The sequence below is a fragment of the Aethina tumida genome, chromosome 1, assembly GCF_024364675.1.
Source record: "Aethina tumida isolate Nest 87 chromosome 1, icAetTumi1.1, whole genome shotgun sequence".
NCBI classification, from domain to species: domain Eukaryota; kingdom Metazoa; phylum Arthropoda; class Insecta; order Coleoptera; family Nitidulidae; genus Aethina; species Aethina tumida.
Window position 1 is genome coordinate 52829943 of NC_065435.1, and position 20829 is coordinate 52850771.

At 31.7% G+C, this 20829-nt stretch overlaps 1 protein-coding gene across 2 annotated transcripts; it reads left to right on the forward strand.

The window, feature by feature from the left end:
- Nucleotides 1-66: 66 nt before the first annotated feature.
- LOC109594716 (uncharacterized) lies at nucleotides 67-1765 on the forward strand. Of its 2 annotated transcripts, XM_049962164.1 has the most exons (6): nucleotides 67-200; nucleotides 368-564; nucleotides 626-685; nucleotides 740-1048; nucleotides 1101-1364; nucleotides 1470-1765. In XM_049962164.1, the coding sequence occupies exons 2-6, from the start codon at nucleotides 496-498 to the stop codon at nucleotides 1488-1490; spliced, it is 723 nt and encodes a 240-aa protein (XP_049818121.1). In that variant the 5' UTR covers nucleotides 67-200; nucleotides 368-495; the 3' UTR covers nucleotides 1491-1765. The 2 variants fall into 2 exon arrangements, with proteins under 2 accessions (XP_049818121.1, XP_019865517.1); XM_020009958.2 differs by lacking the exon at nucleotides 67-200 and having other exon boundaries at nucleotides 219-564.
- Nucleotides 1766-20829: the final 19064 nt, after the last annotated feature.

A 20829-nucleotide genomic window follows, 5' to 3' on the forward strand; every position in this document is an offset into this window, starting at 1 on the left:
TTCAAGGTTAATTTTATTTTTATCATTTTTATATTCGTCGAATTTATTTATTGGCGATCGACCGAATAATCAATATTCATATGCTAAACATAGATGTTTGTTTATTTACGGATTATCCAGAAGCACTTTTTATGATACACTAGTTTACTGGATTATTTGTTTTGTTTGCGATTTTAACGTACAATAAAACGGGCGGTTTCGTAAGTAAATATAAATATTTAACCCCCATTAACGATTCCACAAATTTACATGGTTAATTTTAAATTGCGACAGATCAAAACGCAAAATTCGTTATCGCATTCGCATAAAAATCAGTCGGATTTTTATATCATGTAAAATGATCATTATGGAATTTATTTGTTTGTAGTACCAGAATTTGACAGTGACATAACTTGTATAAGTATTTGGCAGGTCGTCGAGGTAATTTTTAAATTTAGTGGTTATATTTATAGACCGTATTTTGATTGTGGATTCGAATCAAAGACGGTAAATGCAATGGACGAAGTAACGAAGTTATTTAACCGATATTGCAGTGTTTGGGAACAAGATATTAGGGGGTCACAGGTGAGATATTGATAATATTGTTTACACTCCCAATAAATTTCTAAATCGATTCGTATTTCAGATCGGCTGTTATTCCATTGCAATCATCGGTCTAACAGTTGCCCTAAGAAAAGTTCGACCTGTAAGTTGTCTTCGGTCTAATTGAACGAATAGACATACAATAATATCCTTACAGTTCAGCAAGTTTAAGAGACCTCAGGATGTGCCGCAACGATTTATAGACGAAAGAAGAGAATTAGTCGGTTATGTGAACAGGGTTGAGCCTGGAGGTGGCATTCTTATGGTTAAGCACAAGCCGTTGGTGGATCTGCCTGTTGTAAAGGACGGTGAACTCCCGGTAAAAATATCGGGAGTCAAAGTCTCCGGGCTGGGCGTGAACTGGCTGCAGGCCATTGTTGTCGACAACGAAATCAAATTCATCCCTGTCTACAAAGACAAGAAATTCCTGCACTGTGAAGTGATGCTTCCACAAACAGTAAAGCCTGTGTGTTCACCATAATTTGTTTGTAACTGTTTATTAAACAATTCATTTTCAGAATAAAACTACTAACCTGTTGGTGGGTGAAACACTGCTAAAAATTGGATTTGGAACTGTTGAACAAATTGAAAAGCCCCTTCCAGATGCAGGAATCTATTTGCCATATTACAACAGACTGAAGACAGCAGAGAAGTATGCCTTGAAGAAAAAAATGGGTTACAAATACTATGTAAAACCGACGGTTGCGCTTGTAAAGTTAACACATGCGAAAATTAGCGATTTGGTATTGTCAGCTTCCAAGCAGGTTCCTAAATTGTACAAGGTAGTTTCCTCCTAGCAATCACAGATCACCTTAGTGCTTGAATGCTGTCTGATTGTTATGAATATTGTATGTATACATAATATACTTACCTTTTTCTTTTATTAGGTTTTGGTTAATAAGATTTGACATGGAAAAAATGCAATTTTCAAATTTGTTGTCCTACACAGTACTTAATGCTTTAGAGAGCTTGGCTTTTATATTAGGAGAAAATTAGAAGACTGAAAATTTCTTCTGCCATTGTTTTAATTGGGATGAAATTTACTTTATCAAAATTTGTTAAATTCAATATGCTAAATGTATACTGAATGAATGATGTATGATTGAAGTAGATCCCCCTCCTGTTGTTAAATAATTGTTTCATGTACTAATCTTGTTAATAAAATAAAGATTTAATTTTTTAATTTACGTTTTTTATTACACCCATTTATAAAAGATATTAAATTTCAATCAGTATGTATCAGTACATTAAAGATATGAATGTATGCAATAATAAATATCTATTTTATACGACAAATTGAAAATTAATATGTGTACGTTTCATTACTCAGAAATTGTGTGATTAATAATAATGTAATACTCATAGTTTGTGACTTTAAAAGGAGAAGAAATTTTCTTTCAGATTATATTTAAAGAACGTTTTGTTTAGATGATGTAGTGTTGAGAATAATGCCAAACTTTAATCTTTAGAAGGACGTTTTTCGAATTGTACACAGAGTATAATAATAATAATAATAACAATACGTATTTATTCAGTGCAATACAGATACTAGAGGCTACGTGACATTTTGCACATTTTAAATACCGTTTCAAAAATCATTTGTTGGCATTTTTTTCAAAACAATGTTATGTAGGCTTGTCTGATTTTGAATAAACACTCTTGTTTAGTATTACTATATTGATGATTAAGCTTACATTTTGGATTTTATTTTTCAGAATTTCTTATTTGTTAATATATTATATAAATATTATAATTGTTAACAATAAACCATACATTTTGTAACGTGACAATGTACCTGGCATGAATAGGACTAAAATTTCCATTACAGAATGATGAAAAAACAGGCAAAATTATTATAAACAATTAGTTAGAACTTGTTTATATTATATTTGTTTTAGATACATATAATAATAAACAAGATAAAACAAATAAAAATATTGTCGTTTAGGAAAAATGATTTTATTCTCTATTAGAATTGGCTTGATTCCGTCATTGAGAATTTTGTATAAAATAATTTTGAAAAATATATTATTTTAATTAAAAATAAAAAGAATCCTACTTAAACTAATTGTGACATCTATTTGTTGGAAGACGGAATTTAGTTGAAATATCTGTAACAATTTTATACTTAGTTCAGCTTCCCTCATCAAGATGGCGCTGGCATTAAGAATTTTTCAAATATTTTAATTAATATATTTATCATTATTAGGCAATTAAATGCATATTTATACTTAATTAATAACAACATATTTTAAAATAAATAAAATAAAGTAAATCCATCTTTAAGAGTTAGGGATAGGTCCACTTTAATTGTTCTTGATTATATATTTGGGCAATAATTAATTTTATGAAATTCGACACAAATTGCAAAAAAACTTTATACGTTTTCAAAGAAATAAATGCGATTTCACGCGTATATGTTTTGGAATAAGATCAAAATCGCAGGTGTATTTAAAGATGGTGAAAGTGTTATTTCCCTCTTATGTACTCGAATTTATCAAATAGGCTCTATTTCAGAAAGACCAAGGAGTAATAGGCCAAGAAAAGTATTACAAATTAAGAGATTTGTGATTACAAGTCAGTAGAAACCCTAAAACTTCTTCCTCGCTAGTGGCTGGTCACCTAGAAAATGTTATAGCACGTATGGCTCCAGTTACTGTACGGAGACGGTTGGCAAATTAACGTTTTCGTTTATGAAGACCATTGGGACATTTGCATTGGACCTTGACCACAAGTAACAACGATTGGAATAGACAAGGTTTCATGTTCACTGAACGGAAGAATCGGAATCAGTCCTTTTCATAGATGAAAGTAAAATTGGCCAGTACAATGATAATTGTCGAGTTCATGTTTGATTCAAACGAGATGTTACACGAAACCGTCGAAGAGTTTAAGAAGGGTTCTTTTATAGTATGATGGGGAATTTGTTATAATGATCGTACAAAATTTTATATAAATTAAGGCACGATGACCGATGCTATATACACAAGTGACGTTGTTCATGGTATACCACTAATTTTTCAAGCTGATATCGGCGAGAATTTCGGCAAACATTTTTGTTGACGATAATGCTCGTCCGCATCACTCAGGAATTGTGCTTGAATGGCACGACACGCTGAGTAATGAGACCTTACAACTTCCTCTGAGGTCACCTGACTTAAATCCCATCAAGCATACATGGGATATGCTAAAACACAGCTTTTGAACCCCTCTCTCATACTCTTCCAGAGCTTCAAGCTATAATTTCGCCGATATGTGCCAATATACCCCAAGAAGTGAATAATTTTATAGAAGGCATGCAGAGGAGGTGTCAAGTAGTCACACAATGTTCTAAATTGTATGATCAAAAATAAACATTGCTGATTTATGTTAAATTTATTATATTTTTATTAATTAAGTTTAAGTTCAATCTAATTATGAAAAAAACTGATTGAACAGAATAATATATTGAAGGTCTCATAACAGACAATAACATTCATTGATATTAGAGCAGTTAAAAATGAATAAATTAATAAATATTAAAAATAAACTAAATAAAATTGGCGAATTTTAAGTACAACCCGTAAAACCATTTAATGTTTTTATCATAAACCTTCACGCAAATGAAAATGAATTAACAAATTACTATTTTTATTGTACAATATGAAACATTTTATATACAATGACATTTGGTTTATCTTGTTATTTCATCATTGCAACATGTTATATTTCGGTCTCCCGCGATGCTCACATAATTATCGGAACACATGTCGGGCTCACGTAGAAATGTTTTTCCGCATTCACAATAAAAAACAACATAATATTGTGTTTGCACTTGTATCTTGCCAATCAAAACAATAAAGCTCTTGTTCAATACCACAGTGAAAAATAATAGCGGACTAAAAATGTGCATTCCCAGACGGAAACAAAGAAAACGTCGCTGAACGAGCGGATCTAATATTAAATACGTAATTATGAAACCGCAACATACAAACATAAGACCGTAATATCGAATGTCATACAATCGTAAAATCCGCCCGTTGGCTTTTTAATGTTGGTGGCGTAACAATGTTGCCTCTTTGCTTTTCGGATCCTGGTATACAATCATGACGATTTCAAGTCGATGTTAAGTCAACATTAATAATATTATACACAATGATGGTCATAATTATAACAACTTATTACAATATATAACAAATATGACCTGTACCACTTGAATTGGATACCAGTACCTATGTTTATTATTTTTTATGGTATAGTTATGCCTATCTTGCAACTGATCAATCAAATTATATTCTAAACTACGTACTATTTTTCAATGAACAAAATTATAGACCTTTTTATTTTATGGTCTTTCTTCTTCTTCTTTGCAATTAAATTTTGTTGTATGCTAGTGGACTTTTGCTTATTATAATTAATTAATCATTGGTCCAAGCAAAACTGTAAGAAAAATTATAATTGAAGCAATGACTAAGAGTTTACGATTAAATAATTCAATCGTTTTCCGAATTGTTAAAAAATTTAGGGAAACTGGTCAAGTAGTAGCTGCGAAAAAATTTGTCGAAAAGCTTGAAAGAAAATTGATAACTGTATAAGTCAACCTGGAGAAAATAGGATTTGTTGAAATTAGGTCAGGGACTGTGACAAGATGGTTAGTGAATGAGGGTTTGTTTGACACCAGACTTACAAGAAATACCGTAGTTTCTACTAAAAATGTGAAAGTTCAATTTTGACTTGCTTTGGATTACATTTACTGAACCACAGAACACTGAGGAAGAGAAGTTTTTAGTGACTTGTTTAAATTTAATTTATAAAAAATTAGTAGTTCAGCTTATAAACACAAGACTACACAAAACGTTTTTTATACTCACAGTGAAACATCAATTATGCTAAGGAGATGCTTCTGTTCTCCTGGTATAGGTCTTCTTAAATTACTTTATGTGCAGGAATATATTACGCAACAATTTGCTTCAGTATATTGAAGAAACGATCTCAAGTACAAATATATAATTGTCATGGATTGGTGAAAAGACCAAAGCATCGACATTTTGTCTTCCCCGTCCCAATCTACAGACATTAACCCTCTAGAAAACATAGGGGATCACGTTTATAACCAAATCGACATAAAAATTTTACAAATTTAAGTAAAACCATCACGGCAATTTAAGCAGAAATATAGACGTGTCGTATATTTCGAAAATTGTCGAGTCTATGCCACGAAAATGGTCCAAAAAGGATGTTATACTAACACTTTTGTTCATCAATCATCAAAAATCTCTTTAAAAACTAAAGTTACAACATCGGACAAAATTGGAGCGCCTCTCTTTTTGTTTAAATATTAAACAATATATACTATACTATACGAAATTGATTTTTGTGTCATTAAATAATGAGACACACATATATAAATTATGTTATTTATTGACGAAATGTCACGTTAAAGATGATAAAAAAATAAATCCTTATTAACTACTTTTGTCGCAACAAAATTACTCTTCATAAAAATTAAAAAAAGATAAATTCAATGTAAATGACATAATATTTAATATTTGGTATAAATGTTTTATAATTTAGTTTTTAAATATTTTATTTAATATTTAAAACTTTTAATTTTGTCCAATACTATATGTCTCGGGGATGGACCAAAATTATATAACAAAAAAAATATATCATATATAATATCATACAAAGTGTTAATATTAAATTAAATAACATATTTAATCTTTCAAAATCACTTTCAAAATTAAAGTTGCTATATTTAGGTCCAGCTCAATTCAGGGAACTATGTGTAACAGTTTATAAAATAAAAACAGGGAGTAATTTGCATAAAATTGTATAAAACGTCAATAGTAAATTAATATTATTATGACAGTCACATAAAACATCTTATAAAGTTGCTACAATAATAACCATCACTGTAAATTATCACCCAGAAAATATATTTCCAAAATCATGTCAATGCCGTCATTCATAATAACAATGACAGTGTCTTTCTTAGAATAGGGACACTACTGGCGTATATCTTTCACGCGTACGGAGACTACGATACTCAGGAAGAGGCACGGAGCGATCGAGAACAAAAAGTTTGGAACGAGAACTCCTTAAATTATCTTCAGTGCGCCGAGTCTGGTAAGAGGTTTACGATGATGGCGGGTTTATTTTTGCCGGAATGATATTCTGTTGTTCCGAGTGGAAATGAACGAACGGGAGAGATGTTCGAACAAGCGTATCGCTATAGGTTTGTTTGACTGGCGTAACTTGATAGTGGAAAATATGTTTTCTCTCTCCGACTGGTGGGTAAATATGAAGGGGTGGTTCACTTTACAATGAATAAGGTTGTAATCTCGTAGTAATTTGTCTTGCAGATGCATTTCGATCAGGCTGTAAGAGATCTTTTTAGTTAATTGTTTTTTCGAGTCATCACTGAGGTCTTCCGTTTGTTCATTTTTAGATTTAAATGAGTTTTGAAGGCATTTTATTTTGTCCAATATCCGCAGTATTGTTTCCCCCTTGGTTACTTAATTTCATTCAATATGTTAAACAAATAACGTGGCCACACGAATTAACATAAGCACTTTATTAAATATGTATAAATTTATTAAACCACCAAGAGGGGATGTATCAAGTCCCACACGATTTATTAGATTCCAGATTTCCTTAATAATTGCGTAAAAGCATTTATCTTAGGATTTACGTTTATTACTTTCATATCATTTACGGCTCCCGCAATTGGTCCCGACCAACTTCCACCATTAATTTTTAGTTCGCCCCAGCAGAGTTCTTTAATGTGTGCCTATACACGTTATCAACGTTATTAATGTTTTTCGTCTACATGCTACACGGCGTTTCAAATTGCAAAAGTTGCTTTTTCATGCTCGGTTACTTTTAAATTGTTATTACATATTCATGTTATAGATATCATAAATTGCTAGCTCGTACGGTGAATGCAGGCTCGGACTTAGTGCTCCCAAATTGTTTCTTTGTCTTTTACTTCCGTTCAACATATATTTATCAAAATGATAGTGTTGCAACAATTTTGTTGTAGAACTTTTCTAATAACCATAATAAACTGTTTGGTTTATGAAATGTATAAAACCGTAGAACATCATCGTAACAGCAATTGATTGGATTAATTTTCCGGATACCCCATTAAGAAAAATCCAATGAAAACCGAAAATGTTCGGTTAGTATAAATAAATCGATTTGCGGTGATGCACACGTAATAAACGTAAATTCGGAGATAAACGCTTTTGGCCGGGTTATTAAGAAAATCTAGGATTTATTAAATCACTGCGAATCTTTAATGTATTGCTTGGCACGAACCTTCTAAATTGATACTATAAGAAAATACGTGTCTTTAACGGCTTCAGAAATTGAAATTTATCTAAAATTCAGTTTTCTCGATTGCGAATTTTCTTGGTTCCGTTGCATCAGCTTTTCCAATTACTTGATATAACAATTTAGTCGTTTTATTAAACCGTTGCTTGTCTTGGTTTATTTTAATACAATCCAGCGAAATAAATGATATCGGTTTTCTAGGTCAAGAAAGTCGACTCAGAATTATGTTTAGGAAAAATGGAAAAATGTGTATTACCAGCTAGATTAAAATAAGACTAAGTAATAGTTAAATTTATTGTGCAATAATATAAGTTCGAATAATACAGTATAATTTTAACGGCGTAATTTCACTTAAAATATGCATTGGTAATTTTAGTGGTGAAAACTTTAATGGTAGTGTTCTTCTTCATCATCATATTGCCAGACTGTTTTATATTAATTATTGACAACATAATATAATTATTTTATATATCATTATTCTTCTATAATATATTCTTTGTGTCAGATTCCACCTTTTATTATAGTAAAACAATTTAGTTTTGTTTCATTTCACTTATTATCAACCTTGTAAACTATTGTAATTTACCGATACGCTTTGCTATAAAATGAAACGGAATCCTCGTCTAGACATAATACGAATAAAATTTTATAATTTACATAGATCCTCGTCGGATAATAAACATCCAGCAGCGACAGAATATATATTTTTTAAATAATTAGCACCAATTACTTATATTTCAAGAATAAGACCATCAATTATAGTGTACCAGTAATTTAAAAATGTAGTTTTTAAATTAGTTGTGAAGTCAGAGCGGATATCATTGCGAAATGTGTCCGGATTATCGAGATATCCCCATTACTGGAGTTACTTTAGAATAAAAACAAAATGAATTACTTTTTTCGAAGCTCCTCAGAAGTGATATATCTCCCGTGGGGAGTTTATTCCCTTCATCCTATTGGATATGCAGTAAGAACGCATTGGCAGCATCATGTTTGACTTTCCCTACATTTACATCTTCCTGCATGTTTAATAATAAACTTTAATGCTTCTTGGATAACAAGGTAAGTATCATTCCGATGTATGCCTGGACTATCAATATATCCGAATTACTGAATGAATATATGAATATTTGCATAAAAGAAAATACAAATAAACTGCTCAGCACAGATATATCATAATTTACTATACATTATAAACGAATTAAAAGTTTTCGTTTTGTTTAAATATGTGTCAATCTTCGTTTGAGTTATCGTAGCTAAATCAATTGCTTTCTATGAGTCTTCTCAGAAGTAATACGTCTTCCATGGGAAGATTATTCTTATCGAATGATCAATAAGAACTTATTAACAGGAACTGCATATTTGATTTTCTCTACATATACATCATTTGACTCCGAAGAACCTTTCTACATTTTTAAAAGTAACCAATAATGCTTTCTAGATTTGTTATTCCCCACATAAGTTAATGACGAACTATTTTTGTCTTAAATCTTGTGTAATATCCTAGTTATTTAAGTTATATTTTGGAATAATAACAATATTCTTGGGGAATTCTTTGTTTTAGTAAGTATTACAGATTTGAAAATCCTCAAAATGCCTAAGTAATAAAAGTGTCCGAATTTCCGGAGTTAATGTTGTTTTATAGTATTTATTGACAGCATTTATTTATTTTATATAATATTATTCCACTGAAATTAAATTTTTATGTTCTTGTAAACCTTAGTAATGATATATTAATATTATATAATTTACTATAATTATAAATAAATGTAATTATTCAGTAGTTTAATTTTTTTTTGTAAATTCTCTATATATACATCTACATCAATTGCTTTCTTTGTCTTCTAAGTAATACAACTTCCATGGGAAGATTATTCCCATTGAGGGATCAATAAGATCTTATTGACAGCATATGTATGTTTGACTTTCTATATATAACATCATTTTACTCGAAAGATCTCTTCTACTTTTTTTAAAAACAACATCTAATGTTTCTTGGACTAGTTATTCCTCAATTAAGTTAATGATAAACTATTTTTGTCACAAAGCTCAAATAGTAACAACATGATGTTATATCCTGGATCAATCTTTGCCATCTGAATTTTTGGTGTAATTTCATCCCAATATGATGTACAATATTTTCTAACATTTTTTTTAACCGTGTTGAACTTATTGGTTCCAAGCTACAGAGAGCGTTAGGGTGAATATGGGAGCTTGTTCGGTCAGCAAAATTCTTGTTTTTAGTGTGTATTATTTTCACCCCCGAATTATTGAGGCAAAATCCTCAAATGACCGAACAGTAAGGGTGTCCAAATTACTGTAATTTATGGATTAATGTGTGTCCGGACTACCGAAATTATACTGTATATTCAAATTCAAAACTAGTTTCTTTGTATTAGACACGATCAACGTGTAGTGTAGCCTAAGTAATAAACTTTGCTATTACAATTTTGAAGAGATTTTTCAAATATTTTACTTTTTCTTCTTTCAATTATAAATAATTTATGTATAGTTAAACTTATGACAACAGGAAAATCCGGCATTGATAAAAATGTGCCCAACAAGTGTTTTGTAATCTTGTTCAGTCATTATATTTGAATAATACATATTTAGTGTGTTGATCAATTAAAATGAATCTCTTAAACAAATTTTATGTAAAAAAAAACAATAAGGGATATTTCAGGCGATGAATTTTAAGAGGGGCTTCTCAGAAATGTCCAGCGCCGAACTACCAATTCACCGGTGAGAAAACATTTGTCGCCTACGTCGAACGCACAACGAATGCGATATTCAAACACGAAAATTTACTGAATTGTCGTTTCATTAGCAAACAATATGGCTCCGATAAAATTTACCGGGGCGTTTAAAATTCCGCCGGCATATTTTTAATAAAACAGCTGCCGTTTTGGCGACGACCTGAACATTTTTAACTAGTCAAAGCTCATTTCGGGCACCACTGCGGGCAGCTGTCGCAGACACAAAAAACACCCGCGAGTGTTTTATATATAAACAAACATAAATAATTAAAGCGATAGAATAGTTCGAAACCGTGAGATTAGCGTGAATAAATGGAAACGTACGTGGGATTTGCTCTAATGAAATTCTTTTGATGTCACAGATCACAAGTCCGATGCAATGCATAAGTAATGGGACTCGTTGAATATTTAAGAGCGGCCACACGATGACCGGGAAATATGTTTTAAATAATTTTCTGATCTCCGGTGCGGCTCCCAAAAGAAAAAAAAAAACGATTTCGTTAATTTAAATGCGTGTCACGTGGAGCTAAATGCTCTTTTACCCTTAAATTTACTCTACCATTCTCAAACTTTTGGTCGTATGTTTTTTATTTAATTATGTTAACTCTGTGTTGTATTTGAGGGAAAGTTTTGATGATGTTATCAGTACATATTTCCGCATCTATTGTGTGGTGAGAGAGGAAGTATTAGAAAAAAACTTTTGGGTTGGAAATGAGCCTTATCTCCATCGGTCCCGGTTTAAACTTTGCTTTAGTTAAACTAATACCCGACTCAATTCGGTCAGAATCACTGAATGCGTTTATCAATGCTGTCGACGAACTTATTCTGGTAGTATCCAGCACGAAGTTTACTGAACTGTAAGAAGTTTAGCAATACTTAAAAAAGAACAAGATTATAATTAAGGAAGTTTAGGCACTGAAACAAACTGAGATAAAAGTAAGCCTTCAGGTACATTTTAATTTGTTAAATATTGTAAACTTGTGTTTCTAATTTCAATAAGTATGTGTTTAACAAACTCAAACCGGCTGTTAGTTTTAATTTTTTTTTCCTCCTATTTGTAGGAACATGAAAGCAGAATCCACGTAAATAAATTAAAAGTTGTAAAGGATTAACAAACGGCCCGTCAACGGAATAATAGAACCGACCTTAAATTATTTTTTTCAGTCCATCTCTGTCGACAGTTCCTTTATCTTTCGAGTCCTCGGCTCGCCAAGAATGCAATCGATTGTTTTCTACGTTGGATTGATGAAAGAGTAGCAAGACCGTCTAGATCCTGATATGGATATGAATAGTTCTACGTCCGCTTGTCGAATGAGGGCCAGGCCTTTGATGTTTTGCATCGGATAGGCATTTAATCGGCTCTTAATCAACGGCCGCAAATGTGTGTAATCATATTCCATGTAAGATAAAAGTCTCGCCATAATGCGAGCCACATTAAGTATTTGGACTGTATCGGCGGTTTTACCAGATCCACAATGGATTTCTAATTTTGACGAGCGAATCCAATTATCCACCAATTATACCGTTTTGGTGTTATCGCGTACGATTTCGTGATTCATTACATCAATACGGAATTAATTAACGGCCAGGCATTATAAATCACAACATATGCGCAGCATTTCACGGACACCGACTAAAAAAGCAAGAGGGCTTTGAGAATGATAATCAGCTTAATTCCATAAATTCATAACATGGTTCTGCGGGGTCCACAATAAATATCAAAGGGTCGGTTTTAGATGCACGCTACACTGGCTACATACTACAAATGCTCAACATATATCTCCGCCTTGTCCCCCTCGCTGGCTGCCGTGTGTTTGTACGTTGCTGCATCAGTCGAAATCGAATTATGCTGGATATTAGCAGATGCGCCTCCAAGTTTCCACTCTCTGATAAGTTAGTTTTCTCGTCGAAACTCCGACGGATAATTCACAAAGGGGCGGTGTCTCTCTGCCGCCGAATGTGTGCCTCAATTTTAACGGTGTGATTTCACTCAAAATTTGCATTGGTAATTTCGGAGGTGAAAACTTTAATGGCAGTGTTCTTCTTGTTCATCATGTTGCCCGATTTAAACATTGATCTTGAATTAAAATCATTATTGGCACCAAAATAATATATGATAATAATAATAATAATAATTATATTTATTTTATATTTAACAAACAATGTGTCAGATTTCAACTTTTATTATAGTTTGACTATAGTTTACATAAGTTGTGTTTCAATTTACTTATTATCGACCTTGTAAACTATTGTAATTTACTGATACGTGTTGCTATAAAATGAAAAGGAATCATCGTCTGGACATAATTCCAGTGAAATTTTGTAGTTTACATAGATCCTTGTCGGATAATAAATATCCAGCGGCAACACAATTTACTTTTTACGTAAGTATCACCAATTAATTATATCTTAAGATATAAGATTAACTATCAATGTATAATAATTTAAAAATTACCATACCTTATAGCTTCTGAAATCCGACGAAGTATGTCTGGATTATCGAGATATCCAGATTACTGGTGTTACTTTAGAATGAAAACAAAATGAATTGCTTTTTTCGAGCCTTCTCAGAAGTGATATGTCTCCCGTGGGGAAGTTATTCCCTTCAGTCTATTGGATATTCAGTAAGAACGCATTGACAGCATCTGTATGTTTGACTTTCTCTACATTTACATCATCCTCTGACTCTCTACATGTTTAATAATATCCTTTAATGCTTTTTGGATAACTGGGCAGGTATCATTCCGATGTACATCTAAACTATCAAGTTATCCGGATTACTGGCGTCACTTTTGATACAGATATATCATATAATTTACTATACATTGTAAACGAATCTAATTAGTCAAAAGTTTACGTTTTAATTAAATGTGTGCCAATTTTTGTTTGAACCATCTTATATACAGCTGCATCAATTACTTTCTTTTCCCAGAAGTAATATGTCTTTCATGTGAAGATTATTCTAAACGAATGATCAATAAGAACTTATTAGCAGCAACTACATTTTTGATTGGGTCTACATACACATCATCTGACTTTGAAGAACCCTTCTTCAAAGTAACCTTTTTAGATTCTGCTCATGTTATATCCTTCTTATTCAAGTTGTATTCTGGATCAATAACTCTTAAAGATTCGGTGGTCTTTTTCAAATCTTCTTCGCCTATTAGGCTAAATATTCATTAGAGCTCTGAGTGTGAAATATTTTCTTCATCTGAATTTTCTGGTTTTGTAATTTGAGACAACAGTGATGTCTAACATTTCCAAATATTTTAATAATGGTTTCAAGTAAAAGAGTTAATGTGTGTATGTAATATAAGTTTGTTCAGAAAGAAAAATTCTTGTTTTTAGTACGTATTATTTTTACGTCCGAATTACAGATTGAAAATCCTCAAAATGTCCAAGTAATAAAAGTGTCCGAATTCCCGAAGTTACTGTTGTTTTATAGTATTTATTCACAGCATTTATTTTATATAATATTATTCTCCTGAAATTAAATCTTTGTGTCCTTGTAAACCTTAGTTATTTATTGATACGTTTTGTTGTAAAATGAAACGGAATCTCTGTCTGGACATAATACCAATGAAATTTTGTAATTTACATCGATCCTCGTAGGATAATAAATATTCAACCGTGACAGAATATATTTTTTTTAATAATTAGCACCACTTACGTGTATCTTAAAGTAGACGAACTATCAATTATAACGTACCAATTTATAATGAACGAATTGATAAATTATTCAGAAAAGCCGATAACAATGGGGGATGATTGATACTTGCAACAATTGAAACAATTCAATAGTTCCATATTTAAAACATTAATTAAAATTTATAACAACAATTATCTTCAAACACGCAAAGGTGCGGCTATCGCAAACTTTCAATCGTTAAAGACAGTATCATAATTTTATCATTAATTATCGTTCATTCGTTGCTGCTGGATATTAATAATATAATTTAGGTTTCATAAACCAAAGCGTAAGTAATTTATTTCCCCGATCAGTGAAACAAAGCGGAACCCACCACTACCACCGAACCCTCAAAATACCTGCCTCTTTAAACAAATCAAAAATAATTAAATATGACGCTTATAAATTCAACCCCTTTAAACGGGGGAAATTGTCTTTGAAATATATTCAAATGGTGAATGTACGAATGTGCTTCACGGCCCCGTATTTTAATCAATCAAAAGACATTAAGTTAAAAACAAGGGGGATTTTATCTTTTATTCCGTCCATTGTTTTTCGTTGTCGGGTCCGGGTTTAATAGTGCACGATTCTATTGAATAATTTTCAACCCAACTGCGTTAAGTTTTATTTGTAATAACACTAAAAACATGCATACTGAAATTACCTTTCAATGAAACATTAATGTAATCACATAAAAAGTTTTGAAAGGTGTTAGACTAGCAATTAAAATTCCATCCCGCAATCTTTAGAAACAAATTCAAAGACGACGTAGTTTTGATCCCGGGGCTGAGGGTCTTGGCAACCTTCAAAGGATAATTAATAGGGGTGATTAATTCGCGGTGGCTCACCGTTGCTCCCAAGTTTCCCGGTGCGAGTACGATCGGTCGAGAGGATACTCTCGTAGTCGCGCGCCACCTTTGAAGTTACGCTCTTCTATAATTTGGGACGTTTCGCCGCAAGAGCCGCCGCTGCAAACATGCTTTTTCTAATTGGCACGAGGTGGGGGTGTGTGAATTTGCCTCTTCGCATTCTTTCAGAAGTGCTTTCGCATCCACATGCCTGTCGCAATCAGAGCGGACAGATAAATTAGCTGAGCACCATATTAAAATTTAAATTGCTGCTTAAAGGGTCGACTTCAAAGGTACTTAAAAATATTGTGCGTTATTCTTCTTTTCACGTATACTTTTTTTTAAGTACAGCCGAGAATGTCTTGAAATAGTTTCAAAGAACGTTTTAAATAAACTGTCGTTTAAAAGTTTCACACATAATCGGGTGATTTAGTGGATTTTAACAATTGAACTTTGAAGATAGAGGACGCAGATATGTTAATTAAAAACCCGGAGAAAACTTGCATAAATCACTCCATAAAGTTACAAACTAAGACACTAAAAGCACAACAGCCCTTATTTATGTGTACCTATGCACAGATAAATCGGCCGACATAAATCAAAACAAAGTTATTTAAATACCCGTAAATCTCCATTAAAATTAACTCCCGTATTAAGCGGGCGTTTCCGGTATTTCCAAGTAGAATTAAGTCGGGTCCCCAGTCCTGATATTATTATATCCGGGAAATGTGTACGCATTTACATATTTATTTGACAAGAACGACTCTCTGTGTTTGTCGAGCGGCTTTCCACATTTCCAACGTGCATGTTTATTTAAAAAGGAGAACAATTAGATTAACCGGTATTGTATATTTACTTTTACCGGATGTAAATCGACAAGATGCGACCTTTGTTCTACGGTTCTTCTGTTGACATTCATGTTTTTTAGTGGTTTTGTGTTTTTATTTCTATATTTGTATCGTTTAAGTTCCTCACTTATTGGATAAGATATAACAATAATTTTGTAACTGTGAAATTATATTACATTTATGTGTGGCCATGGATAGAACATATTGAATTTCAATTTTATGATGCCAAAATTTATATAATTCTATTTAATTAAGTACCTGCAAATTTAAAATTTTACCTCAACAATGTAACCTTTTTGAAGCACAACTTCGCTATTGGGAATGCCGGCTTATTTCCTTGTCAATCAAATTTCTATAATAGACTACTCTGCTAACTTGACTTGAATAACCGACTGGTCAGTTGAATCAACTGGCTACTCAAAACTGAATAACTAATATTTATCTAAATTATTTTTCATACAACTGATTACTTGTCAATCAAATGGTCTGTTTTTGTATATCAATAACTTGACATATTTGAATCATACAACTAATAGATTGTCACACAAGTGATTTGTAACAATCATCTGGTTATTCGTCGTTAGACACTTCAGATAATTTTAAAAACCGACTAATCGGTTACTTGTGAGTCGACTAATCCCACCATTAGTATTAATTAAACATGGGGATAACAATAACAGGTTACTCTACTAACTTGACTTAAATAACCGACTGGTCAGTCGAATAAATTGGATACTCATCGCTGATCAGTAGGATTAATATTTATCTAATTTTTTTTCATCCTGATTTCAGTTGTCAGTTAAATAGTTCGTTTTTGTATATCAGTAACATCGTCAGTATATTTATCATTGTCAATAACTTATAATTAGGAGGTCATACGAGTGATTTGTGTTAATTACCTGATTAGTAGTCAGTCACTTCAAATTATTTTAGAAACCGACTAATAAGTTATTTATTAGTCGATTAATCCTGCCACTAGTAGTAATTAAACTTGGGACTTATTTCAATAACAGACTATTCCACTAACGACTAATTTGAATAACCGACTAGTTTATTGAATCAACTGGATATTCAATGCTTGGGAATTAGTGATCAATAACAGATTACTCGACTAACGACTAGTTTGAATAACCGATTGGTGACTCGAATCAACTGGATACACGACACTGATCAGTACGACAAATATTTATCTAAATTATTTTTTATACAATTGATTTCAATTGTTAATCAAATAATCTGTTTTAATATATCAAAAATATTATCTTTCTACTTATTATCGTCAATAACTTATAATTTGGAAGTCAAGTTATTTAAATCAACCGACTAATAGGTTGTCACACTATTTATATCAATTACCTGGTTAGTGGTTAGTCACTTCAAATTATTTTAAAATCGACTAACAGGTTATTTGTGAGTCTATTAATATTACCACTAGTAATAACAGACTTATTTTAATAACACACTACTCTACTAACTTGACTTGAATAACCGACTGGTCAATACGACTAATATTTATTTAAATTATTTTCCATACGATTAACTTCAATTGTCAATCAAATAATTTTTTTTTCGTATATCAATAACATTATCAGTTGACATCGTCAGTAACTTATAATTAGGAAGTCAGGGTATTTAAATCAACCGGCTAATAAATTGTCATACAAGTTATTTGTTTCAATTCAATACGCCTAATATTTATCTAAATTAATTTTTATAGGATTGATTTCAATTGTCAATCAAGATCATATATTTTTAACATCGTTATACATATATATATATATATATATATATATATATATATATATATATATTTATATATGTCACTTCAAATTATATTAAAAACCGACCACTTGTAATAATCCATTTTTTATGTCAGGAGGGCTGAAATTACAAAGAATTCTAATTAGCCATTTATCATAGTTTTACAAAGTTGAAATGGATGAAACAGCTGTAACTTACCTAATTTTCATTTGATCGAAATTAATTGATTACTGTTAGACATGTAATTTAATCACATTTCTAAGGAAATATAATTAATGTCAATGCGACTTGCTATTCGATGTGGACGCCACATTAAGTAAAAAATAAATATTCCGTTATTCAGATGAAAGGCCTCAACGAGGAAAAATTAATGTTTCTGAAAACTATTGATACTTTTTAAGTTTAAATTTACAAATCAGAGTGATTTGTCACAGTCAGTTTGTAAAAATTATTCAATGCATAAATGGCATTAGTGACCGAAATCATTTATGTATTCATTCCTGTGTTTTCTGTCGATTGAACCCACAGTGGATTGTAGCCTCGGCTAGATTGTAAAGTATAAAGGGACAATTCATCACCATTATAGTAATCGGGCTTTTGATTTCACTCCTGCAACCTTCTAGTCTTCCCACGATACCCGGGCTGCTCGACATAATATTTATTCCTTATGTTTCGTGATGAGATACAATGACTGATAATAAATCCCTCCCGATAAGCTCAATACTTTTTCTCTATGGGGGTGCATTCACGGGGTTAATTATTTTTGGAAACTGTACGTTGTTGTATTGTTTGTGTACTACAATTAAGTTTCCTTGTGAATTGTCGGCACAAATCTATGAGGGGTTATATTAGTAAGCAAATGAATTAGCAGCGGAAATGGCAAGAGAATGTCGGGCGAAGATTATAATCGAAATATTTCAGGAATTTGAGAGCAATATTAGAAAGTAAACCCTAGTCAGGTTCAATATACTTATGGTTCAACGTACCGATAGTGATAAAACTGGAAATTGAAGGAATGACAGATTTTCGCCAAACCACAATTCAGACAGAGTTCGAGTTTATTGATTGCGGCAATATTAATCATGACGGCGAACAATTGAACTGAATTAATTCAAAACTTAACACGTTCCATAATTAATAATTGAATCAATTGGTCGACCACAAGAATGCCATGCCCCCATTCATCTAGTTTAATTAGCATTTGTCACTTCGAAAAAGCGCACCTAATTGTCCCGAAACTACACACCATTAAAAGAAAAGAACCAGCGCCGCAATCGCAATTATGTGCACGATAACAATTCGTCGTACAACAACCACGTTTCGAAACAATTGCAGTAATTACAGCCCGGTCGGATCGCAGTGGGCATCCGGGCAGCCAGCGACCGTCACTTGTCCGTTCCCTCCAGCCCCGAGGAATGATCACAGATAGTAATGACAATGACCATAAGATACCGTTTCCTCATGGGGTCCGGTAGCATATTTATAATTTTATAATTTATGTTCCGATATTCATGGATGCCATGTATGTTGATCGTAACATACGTTGTTATGCAAACTTTTCTAGTTGCACTCATCACACTTTCTTCTCAATTATAACATACTTTCGTTTCTGCTATTCACAGGTCATTTTCATTAAATTTGCACCTTTGTCGGCGATTTTTCACTTTCAAATTTATTTAGCGTGTGTTATTATATCTGGTAGTGATTAAGGAAAATGTATTCAAGCTAGGGCCACGTCGTCAATTCATTGAGCATTTAGAATTAATCCATTTTAGTAGGTACAAAATCAAGAAATTAAATTAAACGAAGCCTTGTGACGTCGTGTGAAGACATTTAATGTCATCGAATTTCCCGACAATATTGTTTCCAATTTAACAATTGCGCTCTAAAGCGAATATTTAGCGAATATGTAATTAGAAAATTGCACTAGTTAAAATTAGTGCGGCTCCAAATAACCAACAGTTTTAAAACACAAACGTTAAGTGCATTAAGCTATGCAATTTTAGTAAAATTGTGAAAACAGCGAAGCTTCCAACACTAATGAACTTTGGGCAAATGGCGCAGAGTAATAGAACCTTTTATAATCGTTATTATTCCATTTAAATGTGTAATTAGCCTTTCGTGTTTTTGTCATTTTTGCTGCAGATACAAAGTTGCCCCGTTCCGTTGCATATAATTAAAGAACTATTTGTTTTGGATAATTTGGAACTGCAGTTTAATTACAGCTGAATAATACAATAATAGACATAAAATACAATTAACTTATTTACCACATACATGTTAAAAGAAATTTTATTGCCATTTTATGGCATAAGTTAGATATTCACTTAATTTCAAATAATAATGTTCTAGTAGTTCTTCTACTAACACGACATTACCAACAATTATTACCATATCTTCAGTTTTTAACTGAAATATTTTTTGTCTCTTCTAAATATTAATTAATACACTCTGACAATTAAATAAGAAATTATTATTTCAGTAGTTTACATGTAAAATGACACAATTTTCTTCTTTTAATAGTTTTTATATAGATTATAAATAAAAACGCCAAGTTAATTTGACATTTTTATTACAATATTATATTAATGATGATTTCTCTTTGAAATACTGTGTAAATTTAATTTGTTCATCTGATTCTTGAAGTTATATCACATTTACAGATTTGATTTTTGATTGAAACAGAGGCTGCTATATATTTTGTCTATATTAAGTCAATTAATACTATATATTTAAATAAGAAATTATTATTCCAACATTTTACATTTTTATTACAATAAATTATTAATGATTTCTCCTTCACTTATTGTACAAATTTACTTGTTCATCTAATTATATATAGATGTGCCCATTTAAAGAGAATAATTTTCGGCAATATCAAAAATATCAGCATCATTCCTTTCACTTAAAGCAATGCAATATGGCACACATTGACATTGTCTTATCAAGCTTTATAGAGACATTCTTGGAAACAATATATGTGCATCACTTCTCAGTGATGTTAGATTTCAACTAAATGTCGAGTAATA